The 14,846-nt window shown below is 41.0% G+C and overlaps 1 protein-coding gene across 2 annotated transcripts in view; it reads left to right on the plus strand.

Moving 5' to 3' along the window:
- wdr11 (WD repeat domain 11) overlaps positions 1-14,846 on the plus strand; it is a 142,135-nt gene that overhangs the window by 115,559 nt on the left and 11,730 nt on the right. For both annotated transcript variants that reach the window (XM_071379724.1, XM_071379725.1), the window contains exons 23-24: positions 359-548; positions 5,984-6,079. In XM_071379724.1, coding sequence (XP_071235825.1) covers positions 359-548; positions 5,984-6,079 — 286 coding nt within the window. The remainder of the gene's footprint in view (positions 1-358; positions 549-5,983; positions 6,080-14,846) is intronic.

Here is a 14,846-nt window from a genome sequence, read left to right on the forward strand (position 1 = left end):
TGGAGATGAACGACGAATTGATGTGGGGATGGTTTCATGCAGAACTGGTCATGTGGTGCGGTCATTAGTGGTTGATCCATTATTGCTATCACAGCGAACGTTTCAAAACCAACCAAGTGAAATCAGGGTCTTCATTCGAACACACTGTACCAGAACGTTTTGCAAACAAAAACGAGCGTTTTTTTATTGGAGCCCGAGGTAGTGCATCCCTGTTTCGGCCTATTTTTGTCGGGCACACCCTAGCAAAAAAAATCAAGGGGTTCCTTAATGGACACGCACAGGTAATCCTTTCCTGTTTCAGTTCGTTTTATTTCGTTTGGTCCATAATGAACACTGGCCTGGTTGTGTCCCAATGCAGGCTGTTTGGGGACGAGTCGGACCTGCAGTTCTGGACGGTGGCGGCCCACTACCTCCAGTCGTTCGCCCAGGCTCGCCACCTCAGTGTGCCCGTCCCCGAGGGCCAGACCCCAGCCGAGGGGACCCAGGCCACCCCACAGGGCCACCTGGACATCTACCACGACACCCTGTGTGAGAGCTTCTACTTCCAGGTGAGCGAAAGAATGGACAAATGGACGTTAGGACGTTTTTTTATTAGGCAGTGTGCCTTGTCTAACACACTGGAAGCTGGTTGAGGGAGAAATTGGAGAACAGGCTCATTGAAGGCTGGAATGAAATTAATGCGGATACCATTCCATTCCAGCCATTGCAATCGGCCCGTCCTCCAATTTTTAAAGTGACACCAGCATCCACTGGTCTAACAAATCAATGTGTTGTCTCTAGAAGGGATTTATTCCAGTTAACGTCCAAGGAGGTGGGCATCAGTGTTTGAGAGTAAGTGGGTATATACCATTACATTTGTCAAACTGTCAACACCACAGGTTGTATTGGCCCCAGACCACATAGTAATTCCTCTAGTAGACAGTCCCCTGTGACCTCAGCCATTCTGCCGTGTCAGCAGTTTTGACCGGGCAACACACACAGTCACACAAACCGCCGACTGCCCTCCCTCTTTGGGCCCTTGTTTGTGGTGTGCTCTGTCATTGGCAGTATCCCTTTGCCTTTGCAGAGGAGATGGGGAAGGAGTGAAAAAATAGGAGTGTAGGGCAGAGGAGAAAAGAAACTGAATAGTTGGACGGAGAAGAGGGCCTTGAGAAACAATCCAGCAAGGCTGGTGGATTTTTTTCAACCTTAATAATTGATTGTATCCTCTCTATGTGTATCCCAAATTGCACCCTATTCCCTTTATAATGTACTACTTTTGTACCAGAGCTGTATGGGACCTAGTCAAATTTAGTGCACTGGCACTATATAGGGAATTAGCTGCCATTTTGGACACAGGAGGGTTAGGATTCAAGAGGTGTGCTAAATCGGTGTTCATTGATTGGCCTGTCTCTGTTATGTCTATCGCGTGACTTGTTGGCATGGCAACCACGTGACAACCAGACTCAGCTGTGATCCATCCGCTTGTCAGTTGCCAAGGTGATGGAGAATACTTTTTAATCAGAGATGGTGCATTTGGGCCTTCATGAGCGTCACGTTCTTCTGTCGGTCGGTCTAATGGAGATTTCGAGCAACATACTTTTTTTAGGGCCCGGAAAATATCAATCTTGGATTGTACACTAAACAAAAATATAAAAGCAACATGTAAAGTGTAGGCCCCATGTTTCATGAGACCAAATAAAAGATCCCAGAAATGTTACATCTGCATACAAAAAATGTATTTCTCTCAAATGTTGTGCACACATCTGTTTACATCCCTGTAAATTTCTCCTTTCTCCATTTCTCCTTTGCCAAGATAATCCATCCACCTGACAGGTGTGGCATATTAAGAAGCTGATTAAATAGCATGATCATTACACTGATGCACCTTGTGCTGGGGACAATAAAAGGCAGCTCTAAAATGTGCAGTTTTGTCACACAACACAATGCCACAGATGTCTGAAGATTTGAGGGAGCGTGTAATTGGCATGCTGACTGCAGGGATGTCCACCAGAGCGGTTGCCAGAGAATTTAAGGTTAATTTCTCTACCATAAGCTGTCGTTTTGTTTCGTTTTCTAACGTCATTTTGGATAATTTGGCAATACGTCGAACTGGCCTCACAACCGCAGACCACGTGTATGGTGTCGTGTGGGCGAGCGTTTTGCTGATGTCAACGTTGTGAACAGAGTGCCAAGTGGTGGCGGGGAAGTTATGGTATGGGCAGTCTTAAGCTATGGACAACGAACACAATTGCATTTTATTGATGACAATTTGAATGGACAGAAAGAACAGTTTCACTAGAATAATCACTTCAATGCTTAACAATAGCATAACAATAGGATCTAGGATCAGGACCCCCACAATGTTATTCCTTGTTATCTAAAAGGCAAAACTGATCCTAGATCGGCACTCCTACTCTGAGACACTTCAGCTACATGCCCATTGCCCACCAATATCAACATGAAGAAAAATGATCTGCAATATTAGATAAGATGTGATAAGCTTTCAGTCAAAAATACATTTGTCAGACTATTCCAAAATCACCATAACATGAGCCTAATGAGAGTACACTGACAGTCTATGCCTATGGAAGGCCTTTGAACATACTGAACAATAAGACAAATATTGTTCTTTGTATGTGGTTTTATGTCCAAAGCAGGTGGTTGACACAGAATGAATCACTGAATTGAATAAAAGCTCTAGTTACATTTGACATTTTAGTCATTTAGCAGATGCTTTTATCCAGGGCATCACAATCGTATCAAGTACATTTTCCCTCAAAAAGTAAAGACAGACATGTGTAACTAGCTCCCCAGCGTTGAAGTAAAACTGACAAAGAATACTCGCAAGCAGTGGAGGCCGGTGAGAGGAGCCATAAGACGACGGGCCCACCGCATTGGCCGGAACAAACAGAACGGTACCAAACATGGAAACCACGTTTGACAGTTCACTCCACTCCAACCACCACAATGAGCCCGCTCTCCCACAGGTCCGCCCCACCAGCCTCCACCGCCCGCAACATCCAAAAGAAGAAGAAGAATGAATATCTATTATCCTACTTCTCCCTTTTATAATGAAATTGGGCCGCCTCCTATGGAAACACCCTTCAGTGCTAGCCACACTCCACCATCTCCACGTTTTTCGAAGTGACTGAGTATGCATATAAGACTTACCACACTCCATTGTCTTCACTAAATTGAAAGTAATAGAGTGTAGATATAACACCAAACAAACCTCCATCGACTTCACTCATTTTAAAACAGTCACGTCACGACAGTCCATTATCATTAATGTGATGACTGCTATTCATCGAATAATTACCTACTATGTTTATTACTCGATTAAATTAATCATGTAACAATTAACTCATTAGGAATTTGGGGCACCATGGGAAAAGTTTGTTTAATGAGTTACCATTTCCCGAATTAACTCAAGAATATATAGATATCACACCAGTCATCAATTAATAATTTCCTCATATCAGTCTCATTCTGAACTCCGTTAATCTGCACAAACGTCTCACTGATCATTCCGTACCACACAAATTGATAAGGCACGTTGACGTAGATGAGCAGGGACCCTGGGCATCTTTCTTTTGGTTTTTTCAGAGTCAGTAGAAAGGACTCTTTAGTATCCTAAGTTTTCATAACTGTGACCTTAATTGCCTACCGACTGTAAACTGTTAGTGTCTTAACGACCGTTCCACAGGTGCGTGTTCATTAATTGTTTATGGTTAATTGAACAAGCATTGGAAACAGTGTTTAAAACCTTTATAAGGAAGATCTGTGAAGTCATTTGGATTTGACGAATTATCTTTGAGAGACAGGGTCCTGAAAAGGGAACTTATTATTTTTTTACGCGTTGAAGGTTGGTGTATCTCTGTTGGGCCCAGGCCTTCGTGGGCCAGGTTCAGTGATATGTGGTGATAAGGGTTCGACAGAGGCCTTGTTCTTTCTCCTTTGTTCTTGGGTGTAAGTCTCTGATTGTCCACAAGATGTCATATTGTCCTTCTTAGTTGTCTGTTTACTTGCACTCGTTCTGGAAGAGTGGTCTCCTGAGGACAGCTAATCAGCCGTGTCGATGATCCCAGAGTGGTGATAAAAGCCGTGTAGACAAACAATGATTTGAAGAGAAGAACCGTATGGTCCTGCTGAAATTGACCTTCTTAGATACAGTACTCAGTACTCAACTGTATCATTGATTGTTATGAGGTTCCTTTGTCTTCTTCAAACTCGTGTTGCATTTCGGGGTCGTGACTAATTGTAGACCTCAGCTGCAGCTTGTGGCCCTTCTAGTCTGATATGTAAATTCTTAACTAAAATGCTTTATACCCTCGGGTAGCAAGGGGGTGTTTACGTCTTGCTGACACGCTCTCTGGGTTCCCTGGGGTGTAGCTAGTTAAGAGGCAAGGTATCACAATTTACTATGATCTCGTTAGAGAAATAAAATCACAATCTTATCGTCACAAAACATAGATATTTTCCACACAATGCAAAGCATGTAAACATGACATACACCGTATGAAAATTATTCAAGTTACAATGTTTTCGTTATAACGTCTTCATGCAACTTTTAATGACATCCCAAAATAGACGTTAATTTTCCATATTCCATCTCTCATCAGTCCCAATATTCGGGTTTTGAAATATGTTGTACCAGTATCCATGGTTTGATGTTGAAGTTCTTGGGTGGTAAACTCTCTGTAACAGAGACATTCCATTTGCCCAAATTAGGCCTCAAAAGGAATCGTCTGCTGCCCATGGGTTACGATCGAGGTGCCATAAACCTCCCCCCACATTCATCCCTCTCCCCCTCTGCGGGAGAGAGAGAGCTCTGTACAGCTGATCCTTTGGATCATCACAGGAGAGTCATGGCAGGACTTTGGTCAGAACATGTTAAAACAGAACCCCCCTGAACTTAGACAATAAGCAAAGGTCAACTTCAAGTAACAAGACACTTTTCAATCTCTGTCAAAATTCAGTCTCTTAGTTCAGGCTCGCTTCAACAGGCTCAGCTCGCCTCCACACGTTTGCTCTCTTCTTTAGCTTTAGCAGGTTAACTAAGATGGTGTAGCAGATGGGGAAGATGATGATGGCACCAAAACAGCCTCTCTTCCTCTGTCCATCTTCAACTGTTGCACCAACATGTTCTGAACACTACATTTACCTGCAGTGAACATGTGTGTTTAGCACTATCCCCTTAGTTGTCATAGAGAACTTTGGTATTTCATTTGTTTTTATTTAACCTTTATTTAACTAGGTAATGGTGGTACACAGCACTTCTTCTGCCCAGTATCTTCTCCTCAGTCCTCTTATAATACTCTGATTAGCTCTTGTGTTTTGGAAAATCCATCGGGTCTATCCACTAGACAATGTAATTCTAGATTTTATTACTTTTCTTCTTTGCTCTGAAAACACTTTCATGCATTTGTCTGAGTTCCATCAATTATCCTGCGGTGAACATTAAATGCAATCATTGTGATGGGTTGGTGCGGAATATAAATGTCTGGTGAAGCGTGGCAGTGCAATAGAATAACGATTCTTGAACATTTAAACAACAATGTAATGACATGTTCTGCTCTTTACCTCGTCTCTATCCCTTTACCTTCTTACTCTCCATCTCCTTTCTCTTCTTCACCATCTCTACTCACGTAATGATCTCATGAACAATCTCACCAGGCCAAAACAAATATTATATTTCGGGAATATAAGAGGTTGGTCGATAAATATGTAGATGACAATTGTGATTGCCACTCGTACCACGTGACTTGAGGATTGCGTTTGCTATGTTTTGTTTGTGTCGTAATTGAATGTACCTTTACTATATGTGTGTAACTATAACTTTAGTAACTGTTGATGGCTGCCATCTTGAAACAGGTCTCTCTTGTGAAATAATAGATTTTTATTTCAATGATACGAATCTGGATAAGTAAAGGTTAAATAATCATCTCTCCATCTCTTCACCTCTTTCTCTCTCAATCTCGCTCTCTGTGTGTTGTAACAGAGGTTCCAGTTGGAGCGAGTCCATCTACAGGAGGTGAAGAGGTCCAGTTATGAACACACCAAGAAGTGTGCTGACCAGCTCCTCCTGCTGGGACAGGTCAGTACTACTGTCTTTACACTACTGTATGGGCTTCTGTAGAAGTTGTCATATGCACACGCACACACACACACAAATACAATATACTGTATTCTTTCTTTCAGACTAAATCTCTATTTTGTACACACACGCCTGAGCACACCTGCAGAAGTAACAAGGTTTTCTTTCATACGAATATTACTCTCTTTCACAGACAAAATATTTACAACGCACACACTGTTCTTTTCTGCTCCCTCCCTCCCTCGCTCCCTCTTTCTCTCACCCCCTCTTTCCCAGCCGCCACTCTGAGTGTAGCCTGATGAACAGGGATGAGTGTTGTTGCTCTCTTTCCCTCCAACACACCTGTCAGTGGAGGATGAAGACGCGCCAATAGGGCTGTTAAGGTGACCGTATTACAGCCACACCGGCAGTCACCAGTTATGACCGCAGTCAAATTCTACGTGACCGCTGAGTTACGGTAACAAGGCTACTCCAAAACTGCGCTCTGTATGAATGCCACCACTCCTACCACTGATGGTCATTAGTAGCCTACCAAACTTGCTAAAGTACCTCAAGTTGCTAATGGCCTTGTTCTCTGCGCTCTATTGTCCCTCTAATCACTCTGACATCAATGCAAATATAATCAAAAATCTAGTCAAACACTTCATGCCATTGGAACACATTTTGGAATGTGAGGCTGATATTTGGCTGCTTGATAAGCTGAAACAGGTTGGTAACGTCTGAGGTTGGAGCGAAAACCTTCAGGAGGGTTAGCTCTCAAGGAACAGGGTTGGAGAAATTCATTCAGTTTCAGCAGTATATCACATGTCGCGCAGCGAGAGCCAGCTCCTAAAATAGCTTATTGATGCGTGGAATGAAATGTGTTCTTATAAGCGCAACATTTCTATACACTATATCAAATAAAATGTGATTTGATTTGTAATTTATACAGTAATGTTGGGTATTGTCAACAGTAAAATACAGTTACAAAGCAGTTTTACTGCAGCATACTGTAAATTATGGTATATTTTTGTGGCTGATAGAAGTATTGAATTTCTAATGGTAGTGTAATTCCACCCCACAGAATACAGTACCGTATCTTTGGAGTGCCAAAAACCTTTTCACCACTAGTGGGCGCATGGTATTGTTTCTGTCGTATTAACATATTTTGATGCATGCCTTGTAAGAGGCTATATTTGTTGCACCTGTGAGAGAAATTTTTTTTTAATGTATTTTTTATTTAGCTAGGCAAGTCAGTTAAGAACAAATTCTTATTTACAATGGCTAGGAACAGTGGGTTAACTGCCATGTTCAGGGGCAGAACGACAGCTCGGGGATTCGATCTAGCAACCTTTCGGTTACTGGCCGAACGCTCTAACCACTAGGCTACCTGCCGCCCCGTACCAATTTGACTCCTTTGTGCTTATAATGCCCCATCAATTTAAAATGTACAGTTCCTTCAGAAAGTATTCATACCCATTGACTTATTTCACATTTTGTTGTGTTACAGCCTAAATTCAAAATGTATAAAATATTTTTTTCACCCATGTACACAATACCCTATAATGACAAAGTGAAAACATGTATTATAATTTTTTTTGAAAATGAAATGCGGAAATATTTCTTCTGCATTTCAAACCCAGAGTCAATACTTTGTAGAAGCACCTATGGCAGCAATTACAGCTGTGAGTCTTTCTGGGTAAGTCTCTAAGAGCTTTCTGCACCTGGATTGTGCAACATGCTCCTTATTCTTTTCAATATTATTCAAGCTCTGTCATTGGTTGTTGATCATCGCTAGACAGACATTTCCAGGTATTGCCGTAGATTTTAAATTTAAGTCAAAACTGTAACTCGGATACTCAGGAACATTCCGTTTCTTCTTGGTAAGCAAGGATTTGGCCTTGCGTTTTAGGTTATTGTCCTGCTGAAAGGTGAATTAATCTCCCAGTGTCTGGTGGAAAGCAGACTGAACCAGTTTTTCTTCAAGGATTTTGCCTGTCCTTAGCTCTATTCCATACATTTTTTTATCCTGAAAAACTCATCAGTCCATAATGATTACAAGCATACCCGCATTGGAAAACCTCCCTGGTCTTTGTGGTTGAATCTGTGTTTGAAATTCAGTGCTCAACTGAGGGACCTTATAGATAATTGTGTGTGTGGGGTACAGAGATGAGGTAGTCATTCAAAAATCCTGTTAACATTGTTATTGCACACCGAAGTGAGTCCATGCATTTTATTTTGTGACTTGTTAAGCACATTTTTACTCCTGAACTTATTTAGATTTTCCATAAGAGGGGTTAAATACTTATTGACTCAAGACATTTAAGCTTTACATTTTTTATGAATTTGTAAAGAAAAAAAATGTTTAAACAACTCCACTTTACATTATGGGGTGTTATTGTGTGTAGACCAGTGACTCAACATCTCAATTTAATCCATGTTTAATTCAGGCTTTAACGCAACAGAATGTGGAACAAGTCAAGGGGTACCAATACTTTTCTGAAGGCACTGTATAGGGTATAGATTGGAGTGGCAGCAAGTCTTAAACCTTAAATTGTTGAGCGTTTTGCCATGTTTTTTTGGTCTGTAGTCACCGCCAGTTTTGGAAGCCTTTGTTAAGGCCTCTAGAAATGCAAGTGAAATAAAACACCAGCAATTAATATGCTGTAATGTGTAAACACTTGCTTTTACCAATCCCTTGTAATTACAGTAAAATACTGTGAAATACAAACATCTCCCCTCAATTAATTTAATTCATCCATTCATTCTGATTACGGTAGCATTTGTTTTTACAGTATAATACAGTCGATTTTACGGTATTGTACTGTGTACAGTACTTGCGTTGATACCATTTTTATATTACAGTAGGTGAAGGCCTATTGTAATATGAAATACCGAATTTTACATGCCACTGAGCTGCCTGTAAGGTACTGTCAAATTCATGGCAACCTCTTTACAGTGTAGGCTTTGCATTTCTTTATGGCCTCTATTAAAAAGAGCAGGATCCCAGATTTCTATTGCTAGGCTACTATATTTATTTCTCAACTCCTAATATTAAGCACATTGCTTCGCAATACAACTGGAGTAGCCTACCTGGCTTTAATGAAAATGAATGATTCACAAACCCCCATCCAATCGCTATTTAAGTGTTAATGGATGATGTTTTTTTTTTCTTCCCCTGTTCTGACAGGTGCATGATAATGAGTCATTCTAAATTGAAAATCGAAACTAATTTCACACATTATCACTCGTGAATGAGAGACTGATGCCCAGCATGTGCAGTCTACTAAGGCAAGAAACCGAACGCATGCATTTTTCCTCTGACTTTTTAAAATGATCAATAGTCGCATCATGCAGCCCATAGTGTACAGTAGTGCCTTCAGAAAGTATTCACACCCCTTGACCTTTTACACATTTTGTTGTGTTACATTGTTACAGCCTGAGATTAAATTGAAATGTTTTGATGCTGGCTTTTCAGTAATACTATGAATGCAGACTGTAGTTCAGATGTGGCCTGGTCAACCGTGGGGGCAATAGCATACACAACACTATCATCGGAATTCAAGTGCACGTTAAAAAAAAATTACAGACAAGCTGATATTGTTAATGTTAACAGTGAAAATTACAGGACCCAGAATCAACCCCCGCGGGACACCTTTCGTAATATCCAGTAAACCTGATTTAACATCAGTACATAAACAGTGCATTCGGGAAAGTATTCAGACCCCTTGACTTTTTCCATGTTGCAGCCTAATTCTAAAATGGTTCCACACACAGCCTACAAGCCACTGATGCAGACCTTTGGAACATCTACATTTTACTTCATAGTCTAATAAATGAATGTAGTATAGCCTACACCTTCACAATAAAACCATAATATATTTTAGACAGGTCTAAAGAAACATGATATGAAGGAAATGTAGTCTATTTCAGAAGAACAGAATAGCATACTCTGAGTTGTCCTTATGTTAGGTCCTGATCTGGCTATGCCATATCATTTAGCAGACGTGTGAAGAATACAATTGAACAAAGCTGAATAAAATATAAAGGATATTTTTCTCCAAATGATTTGGAGTGCGCACATGCGGCTATTCTGTGTTGAGCGGTTAACAAAGAAATAGGTACTCTTATGCTTAATTTAGAGTTATTAACTTCTCTCGGGTAGGGGGCAGCATTTGGAATTTTGGATGAAAAGCATGCCCAAATTAAACTGCCTGCTTCTCGGGCCCAGAAGATATGATATGCATATAACTGGTAGATTTGGATAGAAAACACTCTAAAGAAAACACTCTAAGATTTGGCAGGTGAAAACCTGAGAAATCAGGTTGAAAAATCCATTCAGGAATCTTTTGGGGGGTGGTTGTACTTTTCTATTCAATGCCATTACAGTATCCATTGACTTAGGACTCAAATTGCAGTTCCTATGCCTTCCACTAGATGTCAACGGTCTTTAGAAATTGTTTCAGGCTTGTATTCTGAAAAATTAGGAACTAAGAGCAGTCTGAATGAGTGGACCCTAAAGTGTCACAGAGCTTTTTCATGCGCGCGACCGAGAGAGTGCCTTTCTTGTTTACCTTTTATATTGATGACGATATTGTCCGGTTGAAATATTATCGATTATTTAGGCTAAAAACAACCTGAGGATTGAATATAAACATCGTTTGACATGTTTCTATGAACTCTACGGATACAATTTGGATTTTTTGTCTGCCTGTTTTGACTGCGTTTGAGCCTGTGGATTACTGAAGAAAACGCGTGAACAAAACTGAGGTTTGTGGATATAAAGAGTCTTTATCGAACAAAAGGAATATTTATTGAGTAAATGAATGTCTGCTGAGTGCAACCATATGAAGATCATCAAAGGTAAGGGATTAATTTTATCTCAATTTCTGACTTGTGTAACTCTTCTACTTGGCTGGTTACTGTTTGTAATGATTTGTCTGCTGGGCTATGTTCTCAAATAATCGTAAGGTATGCTTTCGCCGTAAAGCATTTTAAAAATCTGACACCGTGGTTGGATTCACAAGAAGTTCATCTTTAAACCTATGTAAAATATGTTTTATTTTCTGAATTTTTATAATGAGTATTTCTGTATTTGAATTTGGCGCCCAGCAGTTTCACTGGCTGTTGAAGAGGTGGGACACTAACGTCTCACGTACCCAAGAGAGGTTAATGACACGTTAGTTGTTTTACAAACATTGGGCTATATGTTTTGATATTTTTATACATTGTAAGGCTGCATGATGTGACTAATGATGATTTGAAAAAAGTTGCTTGAAAGGCATGAACTCTGCTTTGTTTTTTGCGCAGGCTGTACACACTTCGTCAGTCTCTCATTTACACTTGATAATGCCTCGAATTTCCCAGCGGCATCCCCTTTGTCTGGCCATAATGCACCCTAAAAAAATCCATGCCTTTTGCAGCCCTTCTCCCTGTGTGCTGCCTGCTCCGAAGCACCACTCACCTCACTCACACAGCTCTCCTTCACGTCATCTGGTCTTTCTCACAGGCTACAAGTGAAGACAGACACATTGGGGACGCAACTGCGCACGTCCTTATCCAATTCCGAGGTGCATGTTGAAGATATTGTAAGAACTGTCCACATTTACTTTTTGTCAGACAACAAGATGAGTAGGCCTGAAGAGCAGCAAAAGCACTAGCCTATGTCAATCTACTATCCCCCATAGTACAAAAGTTGAGCTATTCTGTGCGAGAAATAAATATTCCAAACATAATCTGGGACAGTTGTGGGATGCGATAGATCCCAAATTAACACAACCACTATAATAAATAAAAAATTTAAACGTTTTTGCGGGAATGAGGATGACGCAACAGATCAGAACATTTAGCTGAAAATGTTGATCAACTATTACACTATTTCTTCACATACGCGCAGCGTTGCACACATGGCAGTAGGCTATAAGCGCGGATGTTCCATTAGCGTTATCATTATCATTACCATTATCATTACCATTATCAAAATTGACCATAAAATGTGATTATGCATGTTATCCTTTTATTATAAAGGTGCATTTTTATTGTGAAAATGATCTTCCCAAAACTTGAAACTCGTGCTGCATACAGTATTGTAAAGTGGATTAATGTGCTTCTTTTTAAGAAGTTATTTGGCCACTTTAGTTGTGATACAAACATTATCAAAACATGAGGTGTGCGACTATTATTCGACAAAGTAAAAAAAGATATATACAGTGGGGAGAACAAGTATTTGATACACTGCCGATTTTGCAGGTTTTCCTACTTACAAAGCATGTAGAGGTCTGTCATTTTTATCATAGGTACACTTCAACTGTGAGAGACGGAATCTAAAACAAAAATCCAGAAAATCACATTGTATGATTTTTAAGTAATTAATTTGCATTTTATTGCATGACATAAGTATTTGATCACCTACCAACCAGTAAGAATTCCGGCTCTCACAGACCTGTTAGTTTTTCTTTAAGAAGCCCTCCTGTTCTCCACTCATTACCTGTATTAACTGCACCTGTTTGAACTCGTTACCTGTATAAAAGACACCTGTCCACACACTCAATCAAACAGACTCCAACCTCTCCACAATGGCCAAGACCAGAGAGCTGTGTAAGGACATCAGGGATAAATTGTAGACCTGTACAAGGCTGGGATGGGCTACAGGACAATAGCCAAGCAGCTTGGTGAGAAGGCAACAACTGTTGGCACAATTATTAGAAAATGGAAGAAGTTCAAGATGACGGTCAATCACCCTCGGTCTGGGGCTCCATGCAAGATCTCACCTCGTGGGGCATCAATGATCATGAGGAATGTGAGGGATCAGCCCAGAACTACACGGCAGGACCTGGTTAATGACCTGAAGAGAGCTGGGACCACAGTCTCAAAGAAAACCATTAGTAACACACTACGCCGTCATGGATTAAAATCCTGCAGCGCACGCAAGGTCCCCCTGCTCAAGCCAGCGCATGTCCAGGCCCGTCTGAAGTTTGCCAATGACCATCTGGATGATCCAGAGGAGGAATGGGAGAAGGTCATGTGGTCTGATGAGACAAAAATAGAGCTTTTTGCTCTAAACTCCACTCGCCGTGTTTGGAGGAATAGAAGGATGAGTACAACCCCAAGAACACCATCCCAACCGTGAAGCATGGAGGTGGAAACATCATTCTTTGGGGATGCTTTTCTGCAAAGGGGACAGGACGACTGCACCGTATTGAGGGGAGGATGGATGGGGCCATGTATTGCGAGATCTTGGCCAACAACCTCCTTCCCTCAGTAAGAGCATTGAAGATGGGTCGTGGCTGGGTCTTTCAGAATGACAACGACCTGAAACACACAGCCAGGGCAACTAAGGAGTGGCTCCGTAAGAAGCATCTCAAGGTCCTGGAGTGGCCTAGCCAGTCTCCAGACCTGAACCCAATAGAAAATCTTTGGAGGGAGCTGAAAGTCCGTATTGCCCAGCGACAGCCCCGAAACCTGAAGGATCTGGAGAAGGTCTGTATGGAGGAGTGGGCCAAAATTCCTGCTGCAGTGTGTGCAAACCTGGTCAAGAACTACAGGAAACGTATGATCTCTGTAATTGCAAACAAAGGTTTCTGTACCAAATATAAAGTTCTGCTTTTCTGACGTATCAAATACTTATGTCATGCAATAAAATGCAAATGAATCACTTAAAAATCATACAATGTGATTTTCTGGATTTTAGTTTTAGATTCCTTCTCTCACAGTTGAAGTGTACCTATGATAAAAATTACAGACCTCTACATGCTTTGTAAGTAGGAAAACCTGCAAAATTGTCAGTGTATCAAATACTTGTTCTCCCCACTGTATATTGTTTCTTGCCTTAACCTGTTCATCATTCACAAGTGATAACATATAATTCGTAAGTGATAGGCTAATATTGTCACCCATCAGACTATTCTTGATTTAATCTTGGCTTTACATATACTAAATAAGATATGTGTGAAGTTCGTTTTGATTTAAAATGGACCATTAACATGCACCTGACTCGAAACAGGGGCAGGGGGAAAAATACATGTCATCTCTGCACTTAAATAGCGAATGGAGGACACTTTTCCTGTGGTTCATTTTCATGCCAGCCAGGTAGGCTATACTCCTGTTGTAAAGATAAGCAATGTGCTTTATATTTGCTTAATATTAGGAAAGTTGAGAAATAAATATAGTAGGCTTAGCCTATAGAAAGCTGATGGGATCCTTCTCTTTTTAAGAGGCCGTCAATCTGTTTTCTCGCACAATTGCATAGCCTATAGAAATGTTGTGCAACATGACCTCATGGACTCTCGTGAAGTGTTTGATTTAGATTTTCGATGGCATTTGCATTGATGTCATAGTGATTAGAGGGACAATAGAGTGCTGAGTACCAGGCAGTTAGCAAATTTGGTTGGCTACTAATGACCATTAGCAGCATCAGAGCTTGGAGAAGCCTAATTACCGTGACTAAATGGTCATGTGGAATTTGACTGCCTTCATGACTCGTGACCACCGGTGTGGCAGTAATACGGTCACCACAACAGCCCTAATCTACACACAATACCCCATAATGACAACGCTTGGACTTTCCAAAAGGCACCCAAAGGACTCTCAGACCATGAGAAACAAGATTCTCTGGTCTGATGAAACCAATATTAAACTCTTTGGCCTGAATGCCAAGTGTCACGTCTGGAGGAAACCTGGCACCATCCCTACAGTGAAGCATGGTGGTGGAAGCATCATGCTGTGGGGGATGTTTTTCAGCGGCAGGGACAAGGAGACTAGTCACGATCGAGGGAAAGATGAACAGAGC

This window comes from Salvelinus alpinus, chromosome 32, assembly GCF_045679555.1.
Source record: "Salvelinus alpinus chromosome 32, SLU_Salpinus.1, whole genome shotgun sequence".
In the NCBI taxonomy this organism is placed as follows: domain Eukaryota; kingdom Metazoa; phylum Chordata; class Actinopteri; order Salmoniformes; family Salmonidae; genus Salvelinus; species Salvelinus alpinus.